Raw genomic sequence first — 13,783 nt, forward strand, 5'->3', positions numbered from 1 at the left:
TGCACCTATTCCCTATATTTGAAAACAGGGTACTTTCTATCCAAGGTGAATGTTTGGATTGTCTCCCCAAAACAATGTATTGTTTTACTGGTGAATATTCTCTAAGAAATGCTGTCAGCAGTTCAGCAGTGAAAAGATTTTGTAAAAATCTTGAACACGTTACAAAAGGGACAGTGACCTTTCCATTGTAATAATATATTTGGTAACAGTCTTCCCTTCATTCACACTTAAAATGTTCCCTGAGCAATATTGGCACATGTGTGTCAAATTGCCTCTATCAAAACTGATTATGCGTTTGGCACTCTGGAGAGCTCTTCTTGGTAAAAAAGAAACCGCACCACCATCACCCCACTGTCATGTAGAGACAATACTCTCAATAAAGTGCAATGCTCTCAATAAACATACTGATGTGTCTAACATTCTTTCTTATTTCACTTTTTAAAACATGCATCTTCTCCCCCTTTTTTCTTTATTGTTACCTCTACACAGACACCCACCCACACCAATTTTGCTATGTTTTGTTTATATTATATTTTCCTGCCATTTCAAAACATGAATGTTTTCTGGGTGTAAGCAACCTACTGTTTTGCCCCAACTTATTGTACAAAGTTTCTATAACCTGGTAAGTATGTAACACAAACCAAAAGTCACCTTGAGTCCCAGACTGGGAGACAGGTGGGATCTAAATAAACTTATAAACTTATAAACAAATCCTAAATAAAAAGATATAATAGTAATAGTAATGATAAATCATGGTTGAGCATGAATGTGTGGATTCCAGAAGAAGAGATTAAGTTGCTTTGCTCTACCTCTGGTCCTGATGCGGCTGCGCTGGAGTGAGGTAATCCATTTCTTAGCGCAGCATGGCACCCAAGTCCAGATGTATAGTTTGTTTTGCCCCAGATAAAGCATAAGCTGTAACCATGGTTTGTTCAGAGGACACCTTAAGACAAACCATGGCTTAGCACACAGCAGGAATATTAGTAGTAAAGTGTTCAGGGGTTCACACACTCGTACTATGATAGTAATATCTACTTTGTGTGACAACAGTTTCAGTCTATTTGAGAAATGTCCCTTCTTCCTATTCTTGTTGCCTTTCAAGTACAGTGGTTTTATCAGTATGCAGTGTCATAATTTTGCCCTCCCTCTCTCTCTTCCTTCCCCTATGGATGGCCAACTATCTCCTATCAGTTTCCTCCTAAATTCTTTCTACTCAGTCTCAGAAATTGGCCTGTGGTCCCATGGGTAACTCTCATTTTCCCCACCTCTCTTTCTCCAACAGCTCTCCATTGTTAGCTGCATTTTTCAGACCAACTATCTTTTTCTACTTTATTTGTATTTCCCAGCTATCAATAGCCTCCCTCCCATCTTCTCCTTATCATCACTTCATGACAGTTTCTATCTTTTTGTCCCTAGGAAAGGAATTTGCTCATATATAGCCCTTGTTGGGGAGGTTCTTTGGGTGTCTCTCCCCCCCCCCGACACACACACACACACACAGCAAATTCTCCATACCCTTGAATATGCATAAATCCCTATGTTGTGGGTGGGTGCTTCATTGCCCTACTAGTTCCTGCTGAGCTACCAAGGTTAATATTGGAGGGACTAGAGACTGAGAGTTTGGGGTACGGTTACAACGTGATTAATGCTTTCATAATATATACAGTGGTACCTCGGGTTAAGTACTTAATTAATTCCAGAGGTCTGTTCTTAACCTGAAACTGTTATTAACCTGAAGACCACTTTAGCTAATGGGGCCTCCTGCTGCCGCCGTGCCGCCGGAGCACATTTTCTGTTCTTATCTTGAAGCAAAGTTCTTAACCTGAAGCACTATTTCTGGGTTAGCGGAGTGTGTAACCTGAAGCGTATGTAACCTGAGGTACCACTGTACAAAGAAAGTTAAGCAATTCTGCAAGTTCTCATGATGTACCCCTCAAGTTACTGGCTTACTCAGGAGTAGACCCACCATGCACTGGTACTTGCAGTCTGCAGGATCATGGCAGCAATTCAATGTAGAGTTATGGACACTGAGGTCCATTGCTTTAAGTAGGTTTAAGTACACCTAATTCTGTGATGGATTGTGTTAGGTTTAATAGATGGTGACAATGAATGAATATGATGTGGTCATTTAGTGTTGCAACTTGGATTTAGAAGTGTCTGTTTCCATATGTATTATTCGTCCTGTCCCCCCCCCCCCCAGTGTTTTCATGTAGGAAACCTAAAATCTAAACTAGTCTTTCCCCAACTTGGCACCCTCCAGATGTTTTACCCAACAAATCTCAGCCCTAACCATTGACCTTGCTGGCTAGTGCGATTGGGAGTTGTAATCCAAAACATCTGGAGGGCACCAGGTTGGGGAAAACTGATCTAAGGCTGTTCTGACTTACTTCTGTGCAAATCCAACTGGAAGTTTTCCTTTAAACATTGAGATTGAAATTAACAGAAACACACTAATTTCAACAGACACATGAGAATTTCCCAATAGATTATGGACATATGGGACATACTGGGATAGCTCAGCCAGTGGAGCATGAGACTCTCATAATCTTGGGGTTGTGGGTTCAAGCCCCACATTGCTCAAAGATTCCTGCATTGCAAGGGGGTTGGGCTAGATGACCCTCATGGTCCCTTCCAGCTCTATGAACCTGTGGTCGGTGTGCCAATATTTTGGTAAAATTTGTTGGGGTGGGTGGGTGGGAGGCAGGGAGAGAGATTTATCTTTTCAAATCTGATTTTCCCCCCTTCCCCTGTTATCAGGAACCCTTTTTTCCTCTTCTCTGCTTTCTCCTTAACCCCCTCACATCTTGGCTTCTACAAGATGTTACTAAGCTATGCCATGCTAGCAGAATGCTGCATCCATTTCAGTATTTGTTCTGTGACCATTTATGCCCAGTGATGCTACAACAAGAAATTAATTACGGATTAGTCATCTTCCCAAAACGTTAAGATGTGTCCCTGCGGACTGGACAAAAGTGATCTTTGCTGCCACACAAAACATCTCTATTTGGTCTTGATGCGCATGTGTTTGTGTGTTGACATCTTCAGTGGGTCATCCTGCGCCCACCAGGTGGTGGAGATTCCAGAGGGCAAAAAGTGATGACTCAATTATCTGAAATCTCTTCTTTTTAAAGCATCTACAGCATAAGATGTTGGGCTGCAACATCATTTCCAAACTCCAGTCAAGGCTGTGAATATCAGCAATACATCAGGAGGCTGTGTGTGTGTGTGTGTATGTGCGCGCGCGCAGAGATGACATTTTATTTTACTTCTTTGCTTGCTGGTTTTGTGGTGCCGCTTGGAGGCGTTTTCCCCCTGAGTGCTTTCTATGAGGTTGCGGGAGAGAGAGGCAGAGAGAAAGAGAGAGAAAGAGAGCCCTATTCTCCTTAATGCATCTCCAGTGCGAGGGGAAGAGCCTACGGAGTTCAACTATTGCTGAACTGCTGTGATTGGCAGAGGAACTGTCCAGGAAATGGCTCAGGTTTCAACTTCGGGGGAGTGACCAGAGGAAGGAGGGGGAAGAAAGAGAGAGAGAGAGAGAGGGAGAGGGAGAGAGAGAAAGGGCTTGTAGACCTGATAAAGTTTTCGAGTTTGCTTGCAACAGGGATTCTGAATGGACTGGATCTGGACTTAAAGGCAGCTGTGCTTTTTCCTTTTTCTGAGCAACGACAACTTTTGGGAAAGTTCTCCCTAAACCTGGATCTTGAGAGAAGTGGAGAAGAGCAAAAGAAAAAGAAAAATCGCGACACACTGCTTGCCTCCTTTTTCCTCAACCCTTTTAGTTTTTCCTTCTCTAAATAAAAAGAGCAAACGCAGCCCCGTTCTGCTGCTCCGTCCAGCTTTTTTTAATTTTTGGAGAGGTTTGGGGGCGCCGGAAAAGAAGGCAGCCTTTGGCTCGCCAGCGGTGATGGGGGCGACGGTGGCCCAGTCTCCCCGCGCGGGTCCGGGGCTTCGCAGCGACGGGTTGGAGCGGCTGCGCGCGGAGTAAAGGCGGAGAGGCGAGATCGTGGGGCTTTTATTTTATTTTTTTTACGGAGAGGTGCTCCTCTCCTTCTCCTCCTCTCCCCGCTGCGGGGAAAAAGAAGGCTGCGGGCGCCGCCGGGCTTCATCCCGCACACACGCCTGCTGCAAAGGAAGAGCGGATCGCTTACGCGGAGCCTTTTCATACCAGGTAATTGGACCAGGCTTGGCTTGCAGTGGAGAGGAGAGGGGGGCCGGGGAGGAAAGGAAAGGAAAGGGGGGCGATCGGGGAAGAGAGAGAGAGAGGAATCCTCAGGATCTCCAGGAGTGAGGCTCCCTGGGCCACCTCCGTGCGATCGCTTTGTGCATTTGTGCAGCAACGTGTGTGCCGCTTGCGCGATCGAAATTCGCAAGAGCTTTCCCCCTTCAAAGCCGGGGCATCTCCCGGAGCGGCGTCGTTGCGCAGCCTGGCATTTGGGATGTTTTCGCCGAGCGACATGTGGCAACTACCGAGGCGTAGTAAGCGCACGCCCTCAATATTTTGCGTGGGTCTGATCGGTGGGCCCCCACAGGTGGCGTGGGACCTGGCGCGGGTTTGGATCCACCCGAAGGGCTGGGAGCGCGGGAGCTCCTTTTCGAAAGGGCGCCCGCAAGGATCCTTCCCGCTCCTCTTGCAGTTGACAGTTTGCACCCCGTCGTCAGCCTCTACTTTTTAGCCCTTCGCGAACGGCGCTTTTCGCTCAGAGGTCTTCCGTGGTGATGTGGTTTAGATGGCATGGCAGGCGAGGCTGCGGTTTAACACATGGATTTGGAAGTGCGTAAATTCCAAGGGTTCCTGGGGGCTTTGCGCCCAGGTGGAAGTGCTTAGGATGGCAAAGGTGGTGACAAGGTTGTTGCTTTCTTTCAAGAAGCAGGCGAAGTTCAGAACCACTTCTTCTCCCCTTCTACTCCATAGTAAAAAAAGTTTAAATAGTATTGTTATGCATATTTCATCCTCGTCTGGCGTGTTAGCCTATTGAGTTCAATAATCTGAGCAAAGGTGTACCTGCATAAAAAACTGTTGCCAGGGCTTGGGACATTGGAAAGATGACAAGATGAACTATTGAGCATGTGCAGAGTGCCTCCCCATGCTGGCTGAGCTGCCTTAAAGGACAGTTGTTCCTAGGTCAGAGGTTTTCACTTGGCAGCTTATTTTTTTTAGGCTCTAAACCCCGACTGAGCCCCCATCCCTGTTTAAATTTCCAGATAAGATGATATGCAGAATGTGTTCCATAAAGAAAAGGAATCATTGTGGATTTTTTACGGTTGTAACAGGACCCAAATTGTAGAGCTATGATTTAATTGGCGTGGCATTAAAGGGCTTTTGTTTGAAGAGGGGGGGAATTGGAGGGGATCTAGTTTATTCAGTTGCAGGAAGAAGGGGAACCGAGCTTTAGCGATGCTGAACACAGCAAAACCTGTAGCCTGTGCAGATTCTTTCACCAATAGTGCTGCGGAAGGACCTAGTTAGGCAAACCCCCCCCTCAAACCCCCTCCCAAAAACCCCCACATGGAATCCTTTAGTGACTGTTGCAACAATCTGTGCATATGGAGAGAAGTGATTTACATGGAGCTTAGGGGAAACGTGATGTACAAGTAACACAAACCAAAAGAACAGGAGGTTCTTCTCGTGGGGAGGTTGTGTGTGTTAGTGATGCGATCCAAATTTTTCCTTCTTCTAAAAAAAAAAAAAAAGACGAGACCATATATATATATATATATATATATATATATATATATATATATATTCTGTGTATAAAACTGCCCTTCAAACAGGGGCCCATTATGTGGCTGGTGTGAAGCGCCATCAACATTTCAAACCCCATTGTCTCTTTTGTACCAAATCCCTGTAAATCTTCTACTTGCCTTTACTCATTTTCATCTGAAAAGCCTGTTTGGTTTGAATAGACTGCAATAAGCGGCCTCTGGACCTCTGTGGAATGTCAATTAAAATGCAGATTTCCCCCTCTCTCTTTCTGATCCGCAGAAGACTTGGAGAAAAACAGGCTAGTCCCCAAGAAAAGTGAATGAAGGAAGTTCAGACAAAGCAAAACTATTGATGCTGCCAGGCTGTTTTCCCCGAATAACCGTCCAGAATTAATGTTTAATAGCCGATCCCTTTGAAGATGGCAGTGTGAAGGGGTTAGTGGGGCTTCACTCTCCTCCTGCTATCAGACCCAGTCTACTGTCACTTAATTGCTATACAGCTAATTTTCTATAAGCTGGTGGAGGACATTGATCCACACTTGCACAGATTTTTTTTTTTGGCTGTACTCTAAATGCCTAGGGAGGATACACAGGTCAGACTATTGATTTGGATGACATACTCTCTGCAAATTACAACCTCCCTGGGGAGTGATAAACACTGCCCACATAACAATGGAGCTAGATTAAAATGAATACTTAGGCTTGGATTTAATTACTGCCTCTCTAGAACAAGCACAACTTGTTTGTGTGCGCATTAAAAAAAAAAGTAAATAAATGTGGCAGCTTGAAGGAATTTGGTAGGGCTCCAACCTCAGGCTGTTTTTTCCCATGCTTGTCAGTTTGGCAAAGACATTTGGGCAGGTATGTGACTGAGGTGAAAATTGACTTGATGAGCGGGTGGCCAGGCAAGCCATCAATCATGGGTGGCTGACAACTCCTTCCCCAGTATAGGGCAGTATAGAAGAGAGAAAAGAGTTCCCTTTCAAGGGGAAAAATAAACACTACGTGTGGCTTTCACTGAGCCTCAGACTCCAGGAGGGATTATGCTATTGTAGTCAGGAAGCCAGAATTGTGAAGGCCAAGAAGCATGCTGGGACTGTGTGCCAAACATTGAGATAGGTACATAATTACCCCAGGGTAGGAGGTCTCCCTATAAAACCATCTAGCAGCGACTATAGCAAGTAAGATAAGGGAAAGAACTGGAGTCTGGGTCCCCGCCCCCTCCACCTTCTAGAGAGGCCCATATGCTTGGAGAGGTGGAAGTGGGACTCCGTAATTGGGGAGACTAATGTTCCCTGTGGAAATGATGTAGTGAGAATTATGTAATTCAAAGGCTTGCTGAGTTTGCTGTTGACGTGTAAGGGGTATATTGCTTCCAATGTCTTATAGGGAAAGAGTGAATTGTGCTCTTTAAAAATATGTCAAGTTGGACTTTCAAGTTCCTTGCCTGGTAGTTTTGTTGAAGTTAAGTGTGTTGTAAGATGTTAGTCTCACTTTTGTTACAGCTCCATAGAAGAAACTCTTCTGTCTCCTCTTCTCCCCCCCACCCCCCGAAAGCCTCATGTTATATCCCTTTTAAAAATTCTGACAGTGTATATTTCCATTAAGATAGAGTTATGGGTAACTTGTATACTCTTAGAGAGACTATGAATCCTGTAATAAGGCCTCAGTAGTCTGGGGAGGCACTGATGGGTTTAAGAGAAGCACTTTAGGTGGTTTGTAGGAGCAGAACAAATGGGTCTCCGTGGTTGGCTATAACCATTATGCAACTATAGAAATTAAATTTATTTAAAAGGATTGCATGCTTTTAAGCCTCCCATGCCCTTTATTGATAATATATTTCACCAGTTTCTTTAATATGTCATGTGAGGTTGACTCAGTCCCATTTTCTAGCTTTAAGTATCAAATCAACAGTGACCTTTCAAGAAAATATTGTGCACTGAAGGGTTTATTTCACCAAAGATCTTACTGGTAAAAGTTTTAAGGAATTGCATGTGCTGTTTCTGAAGCATGATGTACCTCGGGTTAAGAAATTAATTCGTTCTGGACGTCTGTTCTTAACCTGAAACTGTTCTTAACCTGAAGCACCACTTTAGCTAATGGGGCCTCCCGCTGCCGCCGGAGCACAAGTTCTGTTCTTATCCTGAAGCAAAGTTCTTAACCCGAGGTAATATTTCTGGGTTAGCGGAGTCTGTAACCTGAAGAGTATGTAACTTGAAATGTATGTAACCCGAGGTACCACTGTAATACATTAGAAAACCTAGATTGAATTTTCTCTATTGGGCAGCATACATTGTCTCAATAAGTGTCCAGTTTTGGCAATTTTATGTCAGATATTGAGCTGGAAGGATTTTGCCCATAACTACTTTTCCCTGGTATACTTTGAGATAACTAGTGTGGGCAGCATGATAACATACCACTTCTAGATCTTTGGGTGAGCAGAGCACTTTACATGTGCATCTTACCCCTATAGACTCACAGTACGTGATGTAGGTTAGGTTGAGAGAAAGAAAGAGCACAGGCTAAACAAAGAGTAGTAACTGGAATTTGGGTCTCTCGCATCCAAAGGGATGAAAGGTTCTTGAGTTATTGCTGTGCTCAGAGTGTAAGAGGGTAGCGCAGGAATGAGAGCAGAATAGGTAAAATGAGAATAGCTTTATCTGTTGTTCTTTCACAGTTGACAGATAACCTCTGGAAATCCATCACTGACCATATCACACAGAAGAGCATAATTGCTATGGCTGCTTGATTTATTTGCCTCCTGAAGTCTGGGTGCTGTGTTTGTGTGAGGGAACAAAAGAGGTTTTTGTTTGGCCCAGTTACTAAGGTGCTTCGTAAATGCTGTTCTCATCCAGACCAACTAGAGTTTTCATGGGAGCTGTCGCCTTGGCTGAATTGTGTATCTCATTGGCCCTCTGATTTATCAGATTGCAGCTACTTCTCTCACACTCTTGTGCATTGAAGGTGGGTGTGCACAACCCCTTCTCTTTCACAGTGCTTCTCTTTTCAAAGCGCTTTGCATACATTATCTCAATCAATCCTTACAAGCTCAGTTGGTTGGAGTGGGTGCTCCAAGGTCGCAGGTTAATCCCCAAATGGCACAATTGCATATTCCTGCATTAAAGGAGCTTGGACTAGATGATTCTCAGGGTCACTTCTAACTCTGCAACTATGATTCTCTAAGTGTCCTGCTAAGTTGGTGGAGGTACACGGGTAGCGCTGTGGGTTAAACCACAGAGCCTAGGACTTTCCGATCAGAAGGTCGGCGGTTCGAATCCCGGCGACAGGGTGAGCTCCCGTCGCTCGGTCCCTGCTCCTGCCAACCTAGCAGTTTGAAAGCACACCAGTGCAAGTAGATAAATAGGTACTGCTCCGGTGGGAAAGTAAACGGTGTTTCTGTGTGCAGCTCTGGTTCACCAGAAGTGGCTTATTCATGCTGTTCACATGACCTGGAAGCTGTACACCGGCTCCCTCGGCCAATAAAGCGAGATGAGCGCCGCAACCCCACAGTCGGTCATGACTGGACCTAATGGTCAGGGGTCCCTTTACCTTTAAGTTGGTGGAAGCACTGTTATGTCCATACTGCAGGTAGGGGAGTGGGGATGAAAGCATGGTGGATTGCTTGAGACCAAGGACTGAGTTTCATGGGTGAGGTGCTGCAGGTGCTCCAATAGATGTGAAAAGGAATCATGGGTAAAATTAACTCATGTTACCTGCTTCTCCTTTGACACCTGGCTCTCCTTTACTCCATTTCCACAGCATCACTTCTTCCCGGCTTCCCCTTGCCTGGTTTAGCTTGCAAGCCTCCTGGACTGGGACTCTATCCCTTGTATGGTCTGCGCCATATGAGTGTTGAGCAATAACAGTTACAGATGTCAGCAAGATGAATCCACAGTTCCCGATTTCAGGACAACTGCTTTTATAGACAAATGCGCATTTCAGCCCACAAATCACATACTCCAGAATGTTGAGTCTTGTAATCACTTGCTCCAGGACAGAATGCTCCGGAGTTGAATGTTTGGAAGATTTCAGACTTAATTGCATGAAAGGGCACTTTATTGTACACTTCCAAACCATGTAAGGCTAGCTCTCCCTGAACAGAGCTTTGAGTTGCTCTATCTTTATCTTGCATTGTCTGGCCGTGTGTACCTTGATAAAAAGAGAGAGAGAGAGTCTGCTCTAATTGATTCTTGGCCTTCTGCCATGCAAATTCATGGAAGGATTTGCACAGCGCAAAAATAGAATGTGGTAATTTTGTAAAACGAAACATGATGGGCCTGCACATGTATACAATTATGTTATTTGCTTAAAACAAACTTCATAGATATTTTTTGATTAAAGTAGCTCCCTTAAGCAATGTGCTGGCATCTGAAAACTCCTCAGCCCAAGAGCACGAAGAAATATTCATGTATCCTGGAGACATGGGTCCCATTAATACTTCTTTTTCTCCTCCCCAAACGAGCAACTCCTTCCCTGTCTTTGCTGCTGCATCTCTCCAGGCAAGAGGGACAACCACGCTGCTGCTTTTTCCTTCCTCTTCTTCTTAGAAACAGAGGAAGCTCCCTTCATGCTTCATAACAGATAGTCATACAACAGGTACATAGGCACATAGGAAGCTGCCTTTAACCCAGTGGTGTCCAAACTTTTTTCAAAGAGGGCCAGGTTTGATGAAGTGAAGGGCCAAAGTTGTTGACCTTTTTTTAGGGTTGAAGTTGTTGAGGTTTTTTAAAGATTTTACTCCAGGAAATAAACCAGTAAACCGGATTAAACCAACTAGCAGGCTGAATTAGGTCTCCAAAACAGACTTTATACTGTCTTTATACTGTTTAGGATAGGATGGTTATAAATAGCTTTTCTTACTTAAGTTTGTTTTTTTTAAAAAAAAAAAAACTGGGATACAATGAACAAAACAAAACATGGAACTATGCAAATGTTCATGGAACAGCACGGTGCAATTACCTTCTGTGCTTTACTAGTTCAATAAAGCTGCAGACCTAAACACACTGAGGAATAAGCCCCATTCAGCATAGTGGGACTTACTTCCTAGCAAATGTGCAAGATTGCTTTGCATGTATAGAATGAGTATTTTCAAATGTCAGGTGTATCTGTTCAAAACTGAGAATGGGCTTCCTTGTTTTAAATCCTAAAGAATATTGCATGGTTATTTGGGCCTTGAGCTGGTAATCTGCATTTTCAGGTTTAGAACTCTGCATTGTTGACGACTTAAGACTGGAGTCGGTGACTATTTCACATGGGGTTCCATTCCTGTGCTCCCCACCCATGTCCACCCCGTTCTGCTCCCGTTCTCCCGTGTTGGCGACTGAATGTCAATTGGACGCACCTAAAATGGTTACTGCCTGTACTTAATATTTGACTTTGGCTTTTAGAATGAAAACTGGAATATGTTGTATAATTCAAGCAGGGGGAAAGTATACTAAGCCATAGTGTTAGGAGTGTTTGAAGTTTAGATTGGTAGTTGCGTATTGCTGTTGCTTCTTGCTTATATCACATTAAATGTACTTTATTTTGTTTTCCCTTTGGAACAACCCTGGAGGCAGGTTCACAGACTGAGACCTGAGGCTGAGCGAGAGATTTTAGTTTTTTGTCTGTTTCTATGATATAAAAGAGGGAGCAACAAAAGCAATATGGCACATACGTAGTGAAACTCTTCCTTGATTATATCAGTTCAAGGTGCACGTGATTGATTGCATGTTCTATCACTTCTAGGCAACACAACTGTCTCCCTGAATACAGTAAACTAGCCCATCAGGGAGGAAATGATGGAATGGTATTATTTTCAGTGGCACACACAGTTTTCTGTGTGAGGGGAATTCTTTAGGTGTTGAAATATTCAAGCATGGTGGTCATCTACCTGCACTAAAGTAGTAACATCCAGTTATGTGTTATTTCTGTAGCTTTAAATTGGCTCAGTGAGTCAGTAGATGTAGAACTTGAATACAAATGTTCCAGAGCCTACTGATACTTATGTAGGCTTTGCCAAAAGAATGGACTTAGTATTTGACCACTATGACTATATTTCTTCAGCCTCAGATGATCCGTTTGAAAACGAAGCTAAAGCTTAATGATGTGTAATTTGTAGCAGTTTCTGATAGAGTGAAGGATTTCCAACAGAAGAGAAAGTTTATCAGCAAACACCCAGGCAATCCTGCTCTGAGCTTCCTTGTAATCCTTTCTGTGCTTCTCTAGCCTTTTGGCTCACACAGGCTTGCACCCGGTTCCTACCCAACCTGTTGCTTATGTTACTTCTCCCTCCAACTCATTTCGGGACTCCAAAGAACCTCCACTGTTGGAGTCCTCCTAAAATAATAATAAAAATAAATAAAAAATGGAGCAGGTCCTGGATTTGTCTGAACCATTGATGAAAACGGAGGCATGATTGGGGATTTTGCAATTTAAATGCAGAAATTCTGGTTTCCTTAACTCACCAAATGTCCTTCTCCTTTTCCCTTAGGAGAACCAGCAGCAATCGGGAGTAAGAAGGTACTTATTATCAAGGCTTAAGGTGCTCCTTTCAGCCCATGCTTGTGTAGAGGAGCTCAGATGGGAGTAAAGTCCACATGGAGGTATGGAAGAGAATCAGGGACTGGCATTGAGAAGATGGTCAGCTGGAATTCATGTTGCCTTATCTGCCTGGTGGTGATCACCATGGCTGGATTTTCGTTGGCTCGGCCATCATACAATTTAGTTGGTGAAGACACCACTTTGGAACCTGAAGGTGAGTCACTGTTGTTGTTTGTTTGTTTAAGTTTTGTTTTTTTGAATGGGGTCATTAATTTCCGAGGAAGTTCAGGCTCTGTATAAATAACCATTTACCACCAGCACCAAGGTGATCTCATCACTTGTGTGACTTGTGGAAACTCTTCCACACAGGAACTTAGTTTTCTGTCACCTGTGTTGTTATCATTGACACTGCTCTATTGGACCCAACAGAAGAATGATGCTGTGACTAATTCCAGGTGTGACTATTTTAGCTACAGTGCTAAGGGAGAAAATGTGGCTATGGACAAAATACAGGAGGATGTATTGGTAACATATATGTAACTACCATGTTGATTTCTGAAAGGTCATCATCTCCTGTACTCAGTCTTTAAACATGACATCAGTAACATGAAAAAAGACTGTAAGGGGCTCACACTGGGGTATCCATCGTCAAATAAGGCTTTAGTCATTTCTCAAGAGGAATAAGGCCTTCTAAACCATAGTATTTAACAGCAGTCTGTTGGGATTCAGTCCAAAATTTCATGCTGAGCTATTTCAGAGCAAAAAAGGCAACATTGTGCATAAAGATTGCTTCTCTTGTTTGAAAAAACAACAACCCCTTTCTGTTTGTTCATTGTAATTTTGTCCACAGGTAGTCTATTGAAAAGAGATGCATAGCTCAAAAATGACCACAAAAGCCATTTTATTACCACTTATCATTAATTGGGGGTGACCTTTAGCCACATGCAACACAATTAATGTTTATATATCTTAATTTACTTGACAGAGCAATGCCATGTTTATTGGACTCATAGATGTCTACATCACTAGATTTGCATTATCATTTATTACTATCTAAGCACCTGCTAAGGATTTCTCTGTTGCATTTCCTTTCATCCGCAGCCCCCTATTCCAATTATTATTAGCTCATGAAGGTGTAGTACTGGCATCTTTTGTGCCATTGGGGGGTGGAGAATCTGTGGATACCATTCCCAGATAGATGCAGTGTCTAAAGGTAGTTTTTAAGGCTGCGGAGGTGTGTTGGTACTGCCAAAAGGTGCACCCCAGAATTTGGGAAACTGTCCCAAAGGCTTGTGACTATTCAAAGACTGCAACTCTTGGACAGCACTGAGTTGATAAATGGTGCATGGTAGACATGAAGGGAATCCTTGGTGAGCCCCCAAAACAGACATGTGGGGCCGCATTTAGTCCATGAGTAGCATATTGTGTTGGGCTGTTAATGGAAAAATGGACCCTTTTTTGTGGGTATGTTTGGTTCTTGCTAGTTTTCTAGCGACTTTTCCCCTTATTGTTTCTAAGCCGCAGAAAAATCCTGCGGTGCAAACGCTACAGGGGGGGT

The 13,783-nt window shown here is 43.6% G+C and overlaps 1 protein-coding gene across 8 annotated transcripts in view; it reads left to right on the forward strand.

The window, feature by feature from the left end:
- FGFR2 (fibroblast growth factor receptor 2) overlaps nucleotides 1–13,783 on the forward strand; it is a 145,622-nt gene that overhangs the window by 28,623 nt on the left and 103,216 nt on the right. For 3 of the 8 annotated variants that reach the window (XM_053389028.1, XM_053389024.1, XM_053389029.1), the window contains exons 1-2: nucleotides 3,517–4,168; nucleotides 12,176–12,439. In XM_053389028.1, the coding sequence (XP_053245003.1) occupies nucleotides 12,265–12,439 (175 nt within the window). In that variant the 5' untranslated portion in view covers nucleotides 3,517–4,168; nucleotides 12,176–12,264. Of the gene's footprint in view, nucleotides 1–3,515; nucleotides 4,169–12,175; nucleotides 12,440–13,783 lie in introns of those variants that run through there. The other 5 variants (XM_053389025.1, XM_053389030.1, XM_053389027.1 and 2 more) reach the window with 3 other exon arrangements.

The sequence above is a fragment of the Podarcis raffonei genome, chromosome 5 (assembly GCF_027172205.1).
Source record: "Podarcis raffonei isolate rPodRaf1 chromosome 5, rPodRaf1.pri, whole genome shotgun sequence".
In the NCBI taxonomy this organism is placed as follows: domain Eukaryota; kingdom Metazoa; phylum Chordata; class Lepidosauria; order Squamata; family Lacertidae; genus Podarcis; species Podarcis raffonei.